Genomic DNA, 18,452 nt, shown 5'->3' with positions numbered 1-18,452 from the left:
GATCAGACTGACTTGTTTTTTACTGAACAGAAGTCAGAATCTGTGTATAAAACCTGGTTCTTCTCCAGGATCCAGCAGCTCTAGAAGCTCCTCCAGCTGCAGGAAGTTCCTGTTTCCTGGATGATGTTATCAGTCTCATAGTTGTAGAGGAATTTTGCTCCACTTTTCTTTCCATCGTTGCTTCAGTTCATTGAGGTTTTTAGCTTTGGTTCCTGCAGGTCTCTGAAGGTCCAACCACAACATCTCAGGCAGAATGAGGTCTGGACTTTTACTGGATCACGCCCAGACCTCCTCTGGTCAGGCTGGGTGTCAGAGAATGAGGATGAGGTCCCTACAGGTGCAACAGAGCTGACCCGTCTTCTGCTTTGTTTAATTTTATTTAGTGTTTTTTATATTTTTTTCTAGCCATTTTCTAGATTTCTGCCTGTTAATTGAGAATATTAATGTTATTGGGGTCTGAAACACAACTATGTTTAGATGCCTGAAAAGATTCTGTGAGACTTTTACCAGTTAAAAGCGAACAGAAGTCGAAATAAAATTTCGGTCTCTACAATCTGAAGATCATGTGGTCTGTTCCTGTCTGTGGACATGATAATGAAAAATCAGATAAATGTTGGACTGTGAAGCATTTCTTCTTGTTGTGAGCTTAAACTCTTTCTCCATCTTCAGGGTTTTGAATATGAGCCAAGCACAAAGGAGTGTTGTGGGACTTGTGTTCAGAAGAGCTGTATCTTCACCACGTCTGATAACGTCATCCCTCACATCATTAAGGTCAGAGTGTGTCCTCAGCTGCAGCGACGCAGCATCTTTTTACATTTTCCCTTCTGACAATGAGGTGAATTAAATCGTCTGCTGGCTTTCAGACGGTTCAAAGCGCTTCTGTTTTTGTCCAGGTCAATGAGACTTACACACCTCCAGATGACAAGTGTGTACACTACACCTGTGACAGCATCAATGGACAGATGGTTACCATAGAAACTAGGACCACTTGTCCTCCTTTTGACCCGTTGGACTGTGAACCTGTGAGTGTGTCAGACCTTTTGAGCTGATGTTCCTCTTCCTGTCTCCAGCTCATCTCTAACATGTCTTCCTTCCGCAGGGCACCGAGATGACCGATGCCGCTGGCTGCTGTAAAACCTGTACGTCACAGGAAGCTGCTCCACCGATGTTTGAAACACGGAAAGTTCAGCAGAGGTTGAGTCGTGCATCAGTGTGTAACAACTGTCATGTGTTTCAGGTAAAGTCAAGAGTTCCTGTGAGGTCCACAGTGAGCAGATCGTCATTGAGATGAACAACTGCATCAGCAGTGGGCTGGTTAACGTCACATCCTGTGTTGGACACTGCCGGAGCTCCTCCATGTAAGTTCACAGGTTTAGTTCCTTAAAAAGCTGATTGTCGCCAGCGGCTCCTTCACTGCACCAACACTGAGAGCACATTTAGCTCTAAAATCTCAGTTTGTCTGGAAGCACGTCAGAATGAAAGACTGCCATCCAGACTGCCAGAGTTCTGATCCAGCTCAGAGAGGAATGATCCTCCATCCATGTGCTTTTCAGCATGGATGTGGAAGCTGCCCACGCCATAGGCACCAATGCAGCCCCATCCCATCAGAGATGCAGCTTTTCACCTGTCCACTGATAACAAGCTGGATGCTATCTCTCCTCTTTAGTCCATGCTTTCCAGACACTAGTTAACATTTTCATCCAGGTTTCCACTTTGCCTCAGACTATTTTAAATGAGCTTTGGTCCAGAGAAGACGGCGCTGGTTCTGGATCCTGTTTACGTCTGGCTTCTTCTTTGCATGATGGAGCTTTAACCTGCAATTGTGGATGTCAGGGTGAACTGTGTTCACAGGCAGTGGTTTCCAGTAGAGAATCATGTCTGCTTTGAATGCAGAAGATCACCAGCATCCAGCGTTGTCCCATGCATACAGAGATTCCTCTTGAATCTCTCAATCTTTTGATAATATTTTACACTGTAGATTTCACAATTTTAGGTTGAGGAACATTTTTTTAAAATTGTTCCACAATTTTAGATCCAGTTTGTCTCAGATTGGTAAACCTCTGTCCATCTTTCCATCTGAGAGACTTTGCCTCTCTGAAATGCTCTTTTTACACCGAGTCATGTTACTGACCTGTAACCCATTAACCTAATTAGTTGTCAAATGCTCCTCCAGTTGTTGTTCAACTTTTTACAGACGTATTGCTGCTGTCAGATTCACAATCGACTCATATTTTCCGTCACATGGTAACATGTCTCAGTTTCAGCGTTTGATATGTTGTTTATCTTCTACTGAGAAAAAATTTGGCTTAATGGGATTCTATTTTTATTTATGTTTTACACTGCACCTTGACATTTTTAGAATTGAGGTGTATGTATTATAAAATATCTGAGAGGATGATTAAGAGTGAAATGGCTTTTCCTGCCACAGTGACATAGTTCTTCACGTGTAATAAACCTTTTTTTGTACTGATGTCAGATATGGTTTGTAAAAAATATCCACACGTGTTACAATGTAGTTTCATGTGTGTGTGCGCAGATACTCTGCAGCAGCCAACACAATGATGCATGAGTGCGAGTGTTGCCGTGAGGCCGCCACCAGCCTGAAGCAGGTGGAGCTGACGTGTGCTGACGGCTCCAAGCTGCAGCACAGCTACACCTGGGTGGAGGCGTGCCGCTGCAGCAGGGAGGAGTGTGCAGGAGGGACGACGGCAAAGCAGCAACGCCGCCGGAGACGTTGAGCTATTACCCAGCATCCTCTCTGTCACAACATGCCATTAAACTTTCTTCTATAATTAAAATATTTCTGCAATATGAACATTTCTCTGAGTTTTTGTGAATGTTGAAAATCAAACTTGGGTCTTTGTAGGATTTGGTAGCTGGTTATTTTGGTGTGGAGGGGGCATGTTTGAGGAGTGAATTTCAGGGTTACATCAACAATTGTCTCACATCAGATCAAACTTTAAAATGCACTTTTCATGCATAACAGCAGCACAAAGTGTTTTACATAAAAACAGAGTTTGTATCTTAAAAACACAATGAATAACACACACAAGTTCATTATAAAAAAAGCACACACACACATAAACAGACCCCACCCCTTGACCCCTCTCTAAACAAACAAATGGTGTGTCTTGGTGCTGATGAACCAGGTGAGGAAACAATAACCTAGGAGCCGCCTCACCAATGACCACAGAGGTCGTCACCACGGGGACCGCCCAGATCAGGACTGACCTGGTCCACACGACAACCATAGGGCTGCGGTGCAGGACCCCAACCACCCAGAAAATGAAAATCACCATGGCAACGACCATGCAGTCATAGGAGGACCCCCATGAGGAAAAAACTGGAGGGGGAAAAAATAAATTAAAAATGATCAAATCCTTCTAAAAACAGTAGAAACAGTAGAAAAGCTTTTAAAAATGTCAACATGCAGAAATGATCAGACAACTCGAAGTGCTGTTGGCCTCCAAAGCTTTATTGACATGTTCATCGTCACACTGACTCCACAAGATGAAACTTTACAACATCACAACTTCACGTCCTGGATCTGTGGCTGACGATGAGCTGCATCAAAACATTAAAATAAATATCTTTAGCACTGTGAAGGATAAATAGGAGAAACATTTCCTCTCCATCACTCCTCTATAGATTTTATATAACTTCATACGTCCTCAGTGATCAGATGTTCTATGTGCTGAAAATAGAAGAACACACATACAAAATACTCTAATAACAAATACCAACATAAAAATGGAAGATGGACTTGTTTAAAAAGTGCAAATCAAACCATGGGATGACTGAGATCTGAGGGAAATTTTACTCAAAGTCAGACTGCTGCCAATTCAATCCGTTAATGATCCTGTTAAGATCTGCATCATTTCCCAGAACACGTCTGACCTTGATATGTTTTCCAACCAGTTCTGACTCAAACTCAGAGAAAAGGCCAGGATGAAGGAATGTCATCTGAGTCAGTAAAAGGAGAAGAAACACATCCGAGGTGGGACTGGGCTACACTTCTCTCTGTGTGTGTGTGTATATGTGTGTGTGGAGGGGGGGCAGTCTCTGAGGGTTAAGACTTTTAAAATGATTTTCATGCGTGTGCGTGTTGGCATGTCCAGTCCCAGTTAGAGCTCCTCTGCCATCTGCAGCAGAGAGTTGATGGCAGCGTCTTTGTTGCCCTGCTGCGCCTCCAGCACAGTGCGGACCACTTCCGTATCCAGGTTGGGGAACATGTCCTGCAGAGCCTTCAGGTCCTCCTCGCTGCACGCCGGTCCCTGACTCCCGACGGCCGGCATGGCTGGCGGCACCGCCATCGGCACCATGCCCTGGTTGTACACGCCAGGCACTCCTAGAAGCACAAGACAAAGCATGGATGAAGGACAGAGCGTGGATGAAGGACAGAGCGTGGATGAAGGACAGAGCGTGGGTGAAGGACAGAGCGTGGGTGAAGGACAGAGCGTGGATGAAGGACAGAGCGTGGATGAAGGACAGAGCGTGGATGAAAGAGACAGAGCGTGGATGAAGGACAGAGCGTGGATGAAAGAGACAGAGCGTGGATGAAGGACAGAGCGTGGATGAAAGAGACAGAGCGTGGATGAAGGACAGAGCGTGGATGAAAGAGACAGAGCGTGGATGAAGGACAGAGCGTGGATGAAGGACAGAGCGTGGATGAAGGACAGAGCGTGGATGAAGGACAGAGCGTGGATGAAAGAGACAGAGCGTGGATGAAGGACAGAGCGTGGATGAAAGAGACAGAGCGTGGATGAAGGACAGAGCGTGGATGAAGGACACAGCGTGGATGAAGGACAGAGCGTGGATGAAGGACACAGCGTGGATGAAGGACGCAGCGTGGATGAAGGACACAGCGTGGATGAAAGAGACAGCTTCACACTGGACACATGATATGGTGTGTCTGTGTTGGTGTCCGACCTGTGATGGGAACATATCCTACTCCTTCCTGGTAAACAGACGGCATCAGGACGACGGGCTGACTCATCATCGCTGCTGGCAAAGACTGAGACAAAGACATGAAGTCAGTGAAGAAGATGAGAATGTTTGACCCACAACAACCTGAACAGTCTTTCATGACAGCAGCTGAGTTTACAAAGAAGATGAAGAATCCCTCTGATCACATCTGGCGGCTACCCTCACCAGCTGATCTACTAAAATAAAATAACTGAAAGAAAAAAAAACAAAACAGAAGAAAAATAAAATATGGAAAAGAATTCTGTTTAATTAATACATGACAGTAAATATATATATATATATATATATATATATATATATATATATATATATATATATATATATATATATATATATATTTATATATACATACAGAGAGAGAAGAGTGACTGTTTTGTTGGCTACAGCTACAAGTTTTGTTGATGAATTAAAGTAAAAGAGAACGAATAGAACAAAACAACATTTAGAAAATAAAAGAAGAAACTTAACTGAACATGTTTCCATGGCTACATCTGACAGTTGTGTTGTAAAAACATCATCATCATCATCATTGTTGTTGTCTCTACTATGAGTTCTGCTGGAGGACCTGGACCAGATGTGGTGTGGATGTACTCACAGCGAAGGACATGACCAGGTTGATCATGCCTTCCTTGTCGTCTCCCTGCCTCCCACTCAGGCTGAACCACTCGTCCACCACGCTGCCCTCCCTCAGGCCCTCGGGAATGGTGATGTGTGTCCACGCTATCCTGTCATCCATGGAAAATGCTCTCTGCACATCAACAAGCACACACGCAAACATCAGCTAAACAGAGTCAGAGTAACAGAATAACGAGAAACATTGACTTCATCTCACTTCTACTCCGGGTGATTTTATTTTATTTTTTTTAACGTCATGCTACCCCCGCTGACCTGATCTCAGTACATCATTAACCGGGTTAGTGAGGAACTTCTCACGTACGACTCGTATCTCATTCTTATTCATCTTCCTGCTGTCTCACCCAGCTGCTTCTCTGACTCCTTTACTGACTTAATCTGAGGTGAATACTAAATATAGTTTTATTAGTTTACATCAGCTTTGGAGATGCATCATTCAGAATCAGAATGAAAAATTCAGGCCCTGTGAGCTGGTGCAGACCTATCCAGCTGAGCCCTTTTAACTGATCTCCAGCAGACGTGCTGCAGTCGGGGCAGAAGAAAATCATGAATATCCCACAAAACCACAAAGCCACGTGTTGAATCATGTATGATTTGGATGTTTAGAAAATAAAATTAAAAGATTTCATTTCTAATTCACAATTTTCTCTGGGATTAAATTTTTTTTGTTGTTTAATTTCATTCTTACTTTGTGTTCTTAATGCAGCTTTAGTGCATCAACAGCATCGATTTCATCAGGCAAACTGGACGTTGCTGCAAACTGCACTGCTTTGTTTACCTGTTCTTCTCCAGTGTAGGAACGTTACTGTAGCTTGTGGCAAACCAACGATGCTGCTAACACGTCTAGCATAACACGGCTGAAGGTTGGCGGTGATATCCCAGACCTGTCAGTGTTAACACTTACAGAGGGACTGGCACGGCGCGGTTCCTCCTGTAACGCCGGACCCAAAGAATCACAGAGGTCCGACACCATCACAGAGGTCCGACACCATCACAGAGGTCCGACACCATCACAGAGGTCCGAGACCATCACAGAGGTCCGAGACCATCACAGAGGTCCGACACCATCACAGAGGTTTGACACCATCACAGAGGTCCGACACCATCACAGAGGTCCGACACCATCACAGAGGTTTGACACCATCACAGAGGTCCGACACCATCACAGAGGTCTCAGAGCACAGTATATGGTGGTTGGAACTGGTTTATGAGCCATTCAGCAAGTCTTGCTGGTCTCTGAAAATCAGCTCACACCGGAGTCTCGCAGTGCCAGATAAGCTGTTGTGTGTCTTTGCGAGTGGGGAGCCTTTTTATATCCAACCATCAGTTTTCTATATAGCTACAGGTCGGGAAATACCCTGATTGTAGCCTGACTGATGAGCACGTTTCCATGGCGACCATGTCATTTTAATTGTAATTATTAATTTTTTTGGAACATGTTGGCAGCAGGCTGTCACCTTTATTAGTGTGAATGTATTTATTAAAATGACAGAACATATTTTAGTGGTCGAGGTTCTAATTAATAACAAGCATGTTTCTCTTGTGAGCATGCACACTTTGGAGTATCAATATCAAACGTGCCTCTTTATTCACTTTATTAAAGGTGTAATAAATAACGTGGTGTAAAAGGTAATATTTCACATTTTACATAATTTGGTTTTATTCTGTGCCGCTGGTGATGCAGTTTCCCGTTTCTCCAGATTTTGAGTGTACGGCAGGGTCAGAGTTGCCGTGGAGGTAGGGACATTCTCCTGCTAAGTTTGGGTTTTATATATCCTGAAAGGTGACTATAACTGGCGAACGCCGGTTTTTGTACGTAAGCCAGTTTTGAAATGAGGTGCGGCAAGAAGACCAAGCCTCGTATGAGAGGGTCTGCACAGCACCGCTCCTCATTGGGAAGTAAACTACCTTCATTCTCCTCCGTCTCCAAAAGTCTCCAACAATACCAGAAAAAGTCGCTGGATTTGTCGCTAGTCGCTTAAAAAAACAACGAAAAAACAAAAAACTGGGGTCTGAAAACTCGCTAAATAAAGCGACGCCTCTTTCCACACATAAACCAATCACAGTGGTCGTTCGTCCCCGCTCACGTGCACATCGTCTTCTTCGTTGGTGTTTGTCTCCTTTTCTCGTATTGAAGTTACCCCCAATCCCAAACCGAAAACTTGAGCACTCGCCCTGAGCCCCTGATGACTAAATGACATCACCTGCATGAGGAGTCGAGGGTGACAGGCCACAAGGGCTCGAAATGCTTTAAATAGGATTGGGACAGCACTTTGAGACCTGCACTGCAAGGAGAGAGACGCCAAAACGAGAGGATTACAATTCTTTAAAAAAAAAAAAAAAAATGACAGAAGAGAAGTTGCTGCAGCGACGATTTGTCTGTAAGTATAAAACACTGCAGCCATGATTTATTGTCATGAATGTCTGAAAGAATGTGGCTAATAACAACGTAATATCTCCATCAACAGGGTCTGAAGACCAAACCAAAAAATTAATTTGTCTCAGGATAAAACATGAAGCGCTATTTACGGGCTTCCGCAACGCGTCCTTACAAGGATTTGAGTAAGTGTTGAGTTCTTGTAATCCATATAAAAGTAAATGGGCTGAAAACAAAAGAAAACCAGTGTTGATGAGCAGCATTTGTGTCTGTGTGCGTATGTGTATAGTGTTATCATTGCAGAAATGGGTCTGCAGAAGGTTGTGACCCCCAGCCAGGCTGCAAAGAAATGGGAAAACTTAAAGAAGAAATATAGGGTTAACCTGTTTAATGTTTATGCACATGGGTTGCTGGGTAACGACCCAGCGCCACAATACTGAAGAACATGTTTCACACGTCGGCTTCTCTCGGTAAACTCCGTGTTTCACGTGACATCGCAGTGATTTATGGGTAATTCCTTAGCGAAAGTTGGCATCGATGCTGACTTATGGAAAGGGGGCAGAAAGGGCTCAAAAATGTCCGCCATCATCCCTTGATCACTCACACAATTCCAATTGGAATACCACTGAACCCTCGAGCCCCTCGCGGGAGCGCGCCCGTGAGTGCAGGAGTGCTCAAGTGTTCCATTTGGGATTCGACCTTAGTTTGAGTCATGGATGTATTATAGGAACTGGATAACGGACTGAAAATGGCGGCCCATTCATTTCTATGGAAGTTGCTCACCCAGCGCATACGCCGAAAAAGTTCTCAGGCTTCCGGGTTACTTCCGCATATTGGGCCCATAGAGCATGCGCAGTAGTGTCACCTCCCATCATGCTTCACGTCACTGTGAACGAGCAATGCGCAGCCCAGTGACCTGATCCAGCGACGCGCGGTCACGACATTAATCTGCAGTATGAGAGCTGTACAAACTCAGATGATGATTTTCTACGGCACACGATCGGACCTCGATGTAAAGTAATGATATAATATACGTGGAAAAAGTTGTGTAGTAATTGTTAAAATGATGGTTTGTTTTAATCTGATGAATTTCTATATGGGATTCGTAATAGCCCAATATAAGTCAGTCTATATTGTATATTTGTATAATCCCGTGTCAAATTTTCACGATGACTTACAATTCCTACCTTTATTCATGAATAATTTCAGGCACGTCTTTTGTAATAAATGTTAGAAGTCCTTGTTAATGCATTATTTCATTGTGCTACCCATGCATATTCTCTTTATTTTTCTGCTATTCCCTGGATGACACCAAGATTATCAATTGCGTCTCTTAAAATGTTCCTTTCTTGTGTTTTGCCGGATTCCACTTTGTTAAATGCTGCAGTTTTTTAATTGACAAAGAAAAAAAAACTTTGTTTAAACTGAGGACTATGTTAAGGAAAACTAGGCCACTTGGGTTATCACCATTCTATATTTATTATGTAGTTATGTATTTTATGTATCGTGATTTCCGTTAGGGATTGAAAATGGTTTTGTAGGCTATTTTACCTAACTTGGCGACATTGTGTCGCTGTCATGAAATGGCTCAACACTCCCAAAATATTTAACTGTATATGTATAACAAAATATCACTGACAGCGATGCGTCAAGACTGTTATTCATATTTTATTTGAACTAACGAAAATAGAATAGCAGCTCATAAGACAAAATATTTTAATTAAAAAAAATTCTATTGCCCTCTGGGTGAACAGTGTGATTAAACTACTTAACAAAAAGTGAACTAATGTGAACCAAAATATAAGAAATTAACAAATAAAAAAAAAAGCCACCCTCACTTTCCCCGATCTATTCATGGGCTGAATCTCTCTTTACATAAAATAAACCAGTAAAACGCACTATCAGGTGGTTTAAACAGGTGGTCGTAACTACAACCTAGAGCTAATTAGGATTTAGGTCACAATACGTTTAAAAACAGGAACTATCATGCATGTAATATCAAACATTAAGAATACAAATGTATTAAGTTACTCGATATCAGAAAAAAGAAATTTAACTTAACTTTTACGAACAGCTTTCCCATCATATTGAAGTCAACAGCCGTCCTCCTCGCTCCCGACACAGCATGACCGCGCTTCGGCAGTGCATGTGCACAGCCGTGACGTCACCGGAGAAATAGAGACTTTTCTGTGGCTTTTATGGCCTTTTGAAAAATAATTGACGGATTAAATGTCCATGAATTAAAAATATTGAATAGAAAGATTAGTAATTAGCTGTGTTTAAAGCTGAAGACGTCCTGTCAGCAGTTTTACAGCCGTGTCTTTTACCATTGTGGCCTATGGGAAAAATGCTTTTTGGGCCCCATGGGATTTTTTGTTGCAGTACCACGAGTGGCCACTGGGAAAAATCGGCGTGCCGCCATTGTTCAGTCCGTTATCCAGTTCTTATAATACATCCATGGTTTGAGTCGGCAAACCAGCAGCTAATTTGCGCCTTACTGAACTACTGGGCTGAAGAGGCGGGCAGAAGTTTGTTAGCGACTAAATAAATTCACTTATAACTACTACAAGAAAAAGACAGGCAAATGTTTTGGTCGCCATTGTAGGGAAGATGAAAAATTCACTCGCACTGTCTCACAAAATGCGACCGTTTGGTTGCAGTCCGGAGCCCTGAAATGTCTTTGTCAGCTGGTAAAACCTGGAGTTCTTCTCTTGTCTCTTTACTTTAACACAGCAGGTTAATTCCTGGATGGTTTGTTTACATCTGGGCTGCAGGTGTTCTGTCAGGGCGTAAAAAGCTGAAATAAATCCTACAAACTGTGTGGATCAAATTTAACTTTGATAACGATCTGAAGTGGGCCCAGAAGTTTGTGCTTTCATCCCTTTCTGCAGTCAGATCACCTCTCACAGGGATGTCAGGAAAAGGTTGGAAACACATAACTTCTTCTTTGGAGATTTATGCCAGCTGAACATCATGGTGCAGACTCTTCTGCTCAGGTCAGAACATGACCAGATGTAAGAGTTTTACTCCATAACTCACAAGAAACTTTCAGACCTCTACTCCTCACCTCATCAAAGATCTCCAGGTAGAAGGAGTCCACCCCTGGAGGAACCGTGCACTGGATCACCTTGTTCCAGCGTGGGTTCTTGGCTCCGTTATGAGCCGTCGGTGTCTCGTAGACAGCGTAGCCCAGTCGGATCCGACAGTACGGATCCATCCGGGTCATCCCGTAGTTCTTTGCCAGTTTGGCCTTCACAATGAAAGAAGCAGGATGTTTTGGTTAGACGGAGAATTCAGAAGAGGCCAGATGAGCTGAAGACTCGGAAACTAAAGGTTTCTGTAAAGGTCTGAACTTGAACACTGCTCTGAAGCACAAACCCGTTTAAACACCTACAGAAATTCGCTGAACTGGTATGAAGAAACATCACTCAGGACATTTTATACATAAAGCTGCTACTGGTACATACTGGTTTATAACAGTCACACTGTTACAGGCTGGGATTCAGAGCTGGGCCATTTTTCATATCACGATATTGTTTTTCATGTCAGGCTATATCAATATATATCACAATATAAATCTAATCACTATATTTGTCAAATTTAATTGTTCCATTGCTCATAAGAGATATGAAATCATCAGCTTGTTTTGGTTTAAATATTTATTTTCTGTCATAGGTTAAACATGACGGATGTACCGAAGGAACATGATAAAACTGTTTCAGATAACTTAAAAAAAAAAAGTACAAACTAAACAAAAAGTCAAGGCAAAAGCTTTCAACTTTCAAAAGAGAACACGAACAAAACGGACCACTAAATTGCTTGATCAACTCCATTTAAAAACAAAATATTAATTCTAAAAATCAGGTTTTCCAGAAGAACAGACATAAAATGGACATATAAACATTTTTGTCGATATTCTGATGAATAAGCTAGAATCTAAAAGCAAATTCTTACAATCTCTTCTTATATATTTTCTTTTAAATAGCTTGTTTTAAAATAAAAAAACAAATGAAACAGAATAAAAACAAAAGTGAGGCTAAGGTGTTGTTCCGACGTGCGACTTGACCATGTGGTAGCGAAGTATGACAGACTTTGCAGCTCCTTCTCAACTCTCTCGTCACTCTGAATAAAGCTTTGGAAGTGCTGTCTGACAGAAATGTTCACGCGTTTACGAGTTGGTAACGAGGGTCAATTTCCTTAATTAGCTGCTTGAATCTGTCATTTTTGACAGTGTTTATTGGTGCCTTCGTCATTTGAACTTTGATCTGTGTCCTTTTCAGTAACCTGGTCACCCAAGTTCTCGGTTAATTTTTCTCCAGACTCATTTTCTCTGTTGCCCAGTCGACTGCTGCAGCCAAAACGTGTGCTGCTTGCTACTTCACTTGTGCTGCAGGTAACACGTCAACCTAACTTGATGTGGCTCTGTTCCCAGAGTGATTGGTTCGGTACGGCGCTACTTAATTCGGATTGGCTATTCTAATGTCTATCAAAAAAAAACAAAAAACAAAAAAAAACTGACAAATGAGTTCTATCGCAATAGTCTTACATTTACAATACATATTGTTATTGTTTTATAGCCCAGCCATAGGATCTGTGGACCTGAGCTGTGTGTACCTGGACCACAGTGATGCTGAGTCGGCCCACGGTTGCTATGGAGCCTCCGTACTGCAGCTGCCGGGCTGCCTGGGCGTCCAGCTGGACCTGCTGTTGCTGCTGGGTCGGAGTGATTCGCAGAAAGTCCTGGGGAAGCTCCCCGATGTACACCTGAATAAACACACACACACACACACACAGATGGTTTCAGAAGTTTTAATCACACACAACAGTGAAAGTTTCAAACAACAAACAACATTTGCTTTTTTCTTTTTTCCCCCCAAAACATAATTTACAAGAACTTTATTTACAAATGTGTTCAAAACTCTCATTTTAGAATATTTAACTGTATAAATGGGGAGGGGGCTGAAGAAAAGGATTTATGGACCCTTCAGTCTAATGTCACTTTAAAAAAAGAATCAACCTCTCAGAGAGGAGGACAGCGACATTTACAGAGCAGAAAGGAGGAACTACAGCTGGGATGGGCAAAGTCCATCTGCTGTCCCGCAGGTTTCAGGTGTTTCTAGCACACCTGCATCAGATTAATGGGTCAACATGCTTGGGCAGGTTGTTGAGGAAATACATTTAATCTGAATCAGATGTGCTGGAGCAGGAAACATCTTAAACCTGCAGGACTGACCGGAGATGCCTGTCCCTGAACTACAGGATACATCAGCATTTCCGTGGCAGAAGTGGCTTTTGGCGTCTGCAATGTCCGATGAGGCCATGGAACTTTAATCCTTCATTTTAAACTGGACTGAAAGTAAATTAGTCACGGACACAGAGAGATTTAATCCAGATGAGTTGTGTGTGTCCTGATTAGCTGACTTTGGTTTAGAAGTTTCATTTCATCCCCTCATGTCTGTCCTAGTCTCTCCTCTGCTTACATCTCTGCTGGGACAACCTCAGACAAACTGAGGAGAAATCTTAAATGTGTCAACTGGAAAAGCAGATAACAGGAAAGGAGTTGTGCCAGAGGTCATCGTGTTTTTACAGAGGAATAAACTTGCACAACATTACAGTGGATGATGTAAGAGATTACCTTTGGATAACCAAGTTTCTAACTGTCATTTCTAATGTATGTTTTTAAGGATCATCCTGCTTCTCTGGTGTGTAGGCTGCATCATCTCTTTGTGGTTATTTTCCTGCCTCCAGTTACTGACAGTATTGCAGATATTTGTGTAGATTTTTAATTCAGGATTTCATGTTGAGTCACGCCCTATTTAAGCCGAGGAATGCAAATAAATAAATAACCCTCGCATATGAGGCCTTCAGTGAAGCTCCTCACTACCGTGAATCCGTGTGAATTACTAGCTGAGACATGTTTTACTGTCAGGAAGGAGGATTTGTTTCGCTTTTCTGACAGCAGCTGCAGAGCTAGCGTGTCGCTGTTTGTTTACATCAGTTTAACCCGAGCCTGAGCTAGCTTACACAACCTCCTCTCAGTCTGTCTGCACCACATCTTCCATCAAAATGCAGCTGAGGACACACGTGTTTGTTGTTTATTAATGAGATAACTCATCAAACTGTCGGAAAACTGGTGGCAACAGCTCCGTGAAGCTGTCTGTCAGTCCCACAGCCGTTACCTGTCCCCTCTGAGTGCTGATGGTGGTCGCCATGTCGCCTCTCCAGAATCCTGACCAACAGAATATTTAGATCTTCTTCGCAGCAAACAAAGTAAACCAAAACAAGCGTCTGTGGTTTGTTAAAAACAACCGACGACCAGAGTTTGGACTGAAGACCCCGGAAATGTTTCTTGCTTTCTTCATTCCAGGACGGGCAGCCTGGAGGCGGAAACAGCTCTTTACCGCCCCCCTCAGGATGGAGGATGTGTGGATGTAATCACAGGTGGAGGAAGTTCTTAATCATCCACTCGATCAGAGATCTACTATTTCCATGGTTTTTCAACTAATCTATGTCATATACCCATATGAGAAAACAGACTGTAAAATGATCGAGAGTCTATTTGTTAATAAACCTATAAAGCTGTTGTAAGTGGAGACTTCTAGCTTCTTTTCAATCAAAGAAATTAGCTATTAAAATCTTTATTTTAAGTGTTAATATAGTCGATTTCTTTTTTATTGGAAGTCCAAGAACAAAAACAGGAGAGGATCTGTACAGAATCAGTAGATATGTATTTAAAGTTCAGGTTACAGGTAAAGCAAATGCAGCATTGGGCTCAGGATGACAAATCATCTCCATCATAGTGATGTGCCATGTGCAAAAGAGCCGGGTCCGAGAGCCGATGCTTTGTAGTGAATCAGAGGAGCCGGCTCCCAGTTTTGTTTTTTTTTTCCTTTAGCTGTCAGTGCTCAGCCCAGCTCTGTTCAGGCACTGCTTTGTTTGGATTGGCCCACATGTGAGGACATAGGATCATTCCATTATGTGGAAACAAAAGGTGGGGGGGCGGGTTAGACGGTGGTACACTGTGAGTGAGACAGCAGACAGTCGTGAGGAGAGTATGTGAGTGCGTTCTGTCATCAAACCTGACTCACAGAGGGGGGAAACCGGATCAGCCATCCAAGATGAGGCATCTTATTTTTCTGAATGCCAACCTGCACTGAGGACATTAATGCTGCTTTCTTGAGTTTGGTTCTCGTTCTGTTTTGTGCATTTGTTTGCTGTTTTTTGCTCATTTGTGCGATATAAGATTTCTGTTGAAATAGTAAACAAAAGTAAGTGGTTTTGTATCAGAATAAAAGCACAAAAGAAGGCAAATATAAGGCTTCTTGTAAAAATGATGAACACAAAAGGGTTTTCAAAACACAATTCATGAATTTTTGAGAAGTTAAAGTAAATTATGGGGGTAGAAAGATGCTAAATTAAGAGCCGTTCTGGAGCCAAAAGAGCCGGCTCTTCTTTGGGAGCCGAGCCAAAGGAGCCGGCTCTCTGAAAAGAGCCTAACATCCCATCACTACTCCATCGGGGGACGGCCTCACACAAGAACCGCACTGATATGCAACCAGTTGTAATTGGCCAGTTATCACCGTCGTGGGCAGGTCAGCCTATGAATATCCAGGTCTCCAGATTCTAGTATTGGGATAAAAGACTTTCCTGAACAACATGCTGTTCCATTATCTTTTGCAGCTACGTTTGCTCAGGGTGAGACTAGTGTAAAAAACAAGTGATAAAAAAAAAACATAACTATTACCTTGCTGCTTAAAGTTGCTGTTTCATCAAATTGATGTCCTCTTCATTTCCTTACATTCTCCTGGCAGTGGGAGACAACTTCTATATATAGTATTACTTATAACTTATTAACGGCTCTCACCTGTTTTTATCAGTTAAATTTGTTGAGATTTAAGGTCATTATCGCTACACATGTGCAAATATGACACAAACTACCAGATCTCAGCAACTTATTGTATTAAATAAATATGCTGTATTGAACATTTCCAAATATCTAAGAAAATGTTTAATTGTTGAAGATGTGTTATTTCAAAGTTGCAGTGCATACTGTTGATTAAAGGTATGATAAACAGATGCCAAATACAGATGAATTTACACTTTCCACAAAAAAAATCACACTTATTGAATTTTGAAAGTTAAGAAAGTTAAATTCATCATTCCAATAATGTACTTGTTCTTGAACTAAAACAAAAGGGACAAGCTAGGATTTTTAAAATGAGCTTTAGTAATAAATTATACAAAAACAAAACAATTCAGTAGAACATGAAACAGTAAAAAACAAAAAACCAAACAAACAATTGAAACAAGACAAAACGGGTTTTAAAAGTAATTAATGGAATTAAATGTGACTGGTTCACTCCAGTTCTACCCTAAACCTCCAGGTCTTTAGGAGGGATCCTTACAAGGTGTAATGATAGAAAAAGCAAAGTATTTATTATAAACACTAATGATTAAAACAATAATTATAACCATCACAACCCCAACAAGATCACCATGAAATGGATGAATCTTGGTGATCTGTAAGAGGAAGAAAATGTCACTTAGATCAGTTAACTCCTGTAGACCCACTATTGGAAACTGCTTAATCCGGGCACCCCTAAAACAAAGACACGCGCATGAAACAAAACATTCTCCCCGACAACACACACACAACTGAGAGAGACACATGAAACAAACAAACTGAAAAGAACAAAAAGGGGGAGGAACAGCCTCTTCAGCTGATGGCTGGATCGGTAAACCCCCTACATGAAAATCCAGAGGCAGCACAGGAACCAAACAATTGGGTTGATTTGTCAGCTTAATAAAATAACCAGAAAAAAGCTAACCATAGGGGCGTAGAGCTCAAGATCCGACAGGACCCGATGGGTTCTGTTCTGTGGAAGATGTTGAAATGGATGCTGAGGGGGTGAAACGGATGTTAGCCTCTGGCGATTACGTTTTGATTCTACCTGAAACAAAAGCAAAGTCGGAGGTGTGGAAATGTTTTGACCATGTGTATAACGACAGTAATGAGCCAGCGGGTTATGTGAAATGCAAAAGATGCAACATTCTGTTGAAATATGACAGCAAAACAACAGGGAATTCATCGCTGACAAGGCCTGTTGATCAAAGCTGTTCAACACCTGCCAGTGCCCAGGATCAACATAAAATCACATCGTTTGGTCCAGCATCAAAACCCATCCCTGCAAAGGTGAAACAAACGGTGACTGAGAAGTGTGTCAGCTTTTTGCTGTAAAGACATTAGGCCTTTTAATATCGTAAATGGACAGGGGTTTGAAGAGCTGGTGCAAGAGCTAATTAATGTCAGGGCTGTGTATGGGAGAGTTCCAGTAAACTGTTATTTCCCGTGAAGTGACAATTGCAAATAGGTGCACTGGCATGGCAGAAGAAAAGAGGGAAGCTTTAGTACAGAAACTTAAGTCTTTGTTGAAGGATGGCGGAGTAGCAATGACCACTGACATGAACCATGGTGAATAAAACCATGACAACTACAATGTTCCCTTTGGAAGAGGCAAAGACTGGAGAAAATATCAGATGGGAAATACTGAAGGTACAAAGCATGGCCTTGATGCTTCCTCTCTCAGCAAAATTGTATGGGTGACTGATGAGGGGGCAAATTTTGAATTAGCTCGGCGGCCATACCAGAGATTAGACTGCATTGACCATGTCATTAAAACGGTACTGTGTCATGAACTCAACATTGCAGAGTTATCCAAAGCTGACGGGGCTCTGGACAAGGGAGATACGATTTCTGCAGCTAAATCATTAGTGAGGTATGTTAAACAGTCTGGACTGGCTGTGCAGTTGTCAACAACATTGCTGCAATCCCGGCATGTAGCAGCAGCAGTGAAAAGGTGTTCAGTGCTGGTGGTGGATGCACCATCTGTGAGCGCAGGACTGTGCTGAAGCGTCTACAGTGGATTCCAGGCCCGGACTGGCCGTCGGGACCAGCGGGACTTTTCCCAGTAGCCTTGGGTTTTAAGTGGCCTAACTGAGGGGGGGACAAAACAAACAAACAAACAAAAAAGAGGTAGAGGCTGCTACCTTACTGTCTAAATGTTGTAAATGTTGCATTGGTTTGTTGTTTTATTATTAAACCTCACATCAGCCCAAACACAGAACTACACATATATGCTACAGTTTGTATACACTAGCTCATATTTGGGGTTTCCTGGTATAACCTGAATAAAATAAATAATTAGTTAATTATTTGTGTTGTAATAAACTGACAGGTGGATATTTTAATATTTGGCTGCTTGGCTATAACAGTCTGTCCTCATATTGTACTTATATAAGTTTGGTAAAGCTGCATTTACTTAATTGACAATACAGAGTTCAGCATTTTATTTTCTGTTGTATTCGTGGCATGTATGTTTATGTATCTGAAATGCAACACCTTTTTGTCCTCCTGAACTAGAGAGCCAAGTTTAGTTAAGCTATGTATATTTTATTT

At 42.1% G+C, this 18,452-nt stretch overlaps 2 protein-coding genes across 2 annotated transcripts in view; one reads left to right on the top strand and one right to left on the bottom strand.

Moving 5' to 3' along the window:
• LOC121652658 (mucin-2-like) overlaps window positions 1-2,815 on the top strand; it is a 43,875-nt gene extending 41,060 nt beyond the window's left edge. The window contains exons 44-48 of the mRNA XM_042005577.1: window positions 670-771; window positions 894-1,022; window positions 1,100-1,139; window positions 1,238-1,358; window positions 2,537-2,815. Of these exons, the coding sequence (XP_041861511.1) occupies window positions 670-771; window positions 894-1,022; window positions 1,100-1,139; window positions 1,238-1,358; window positions 2,537-2,738 (594 nt within the window). The 3' untranslated portion in view covers window positions 2,739-2,815. The remainder of the gene's footprint in view (window positions 1-669; window positions 772-893; window positions 1,023-1,099; window positions 1,140-1,237; window positions 1,359-2,536) is intronic.
• Window positions 2,816-3,454: 639 nt separating this feature from the next.
• On the bottom strand, window positions 3,455-14,379 carry LOC121643145 (toll interacting protein). Its single transcript, XM_041990411.1, has 6 exons — window positions 14,176-14,379; window positions 12,611-12,760; window positions 11,064-11,246; window positions 5,582-5,734; window positions 4,930-5,014; window positions 3,455-4,348 (listed from the first exon to the last, which is right to left on the bottom strand). The coding sequence occupies exons 1-6, from the start codon at window positions 14,206-14,208 to the stop codon at window positions 4,125-4,127; spliced, it is 828 nt and encodes a 275-aa protein (XP_041846345.1). The 5' UTR covers window positions 14,209-14,379; the 3' UTR covers window positions 3,455-4,124.
• Between the last annotated feature and the right edge of the window lie 4,073 nt (window positions 14,380-18,452).

This window comes from Melanotaenia boesemani, chromosome 1 (genome assembly GCF_017639745.1).
Source record: "Melanotaenia boesemani isolate fMelBoe1 chromosome 1, fMelBoe1.pri, whole genome shotgun sequence".
Lineage (NCBI taxonomy): Eukaryota > Metazoa > Chordata > Actinopteri > Atheriniformes > Melanotaeniidae > Melanotaenia > Melanotaenia boesemani.
The sequence above is the reverse complement of the archived record's forward strand: the minus strand, read 5'-3'. Positions and strand labels throughout refer to the sequence as shown.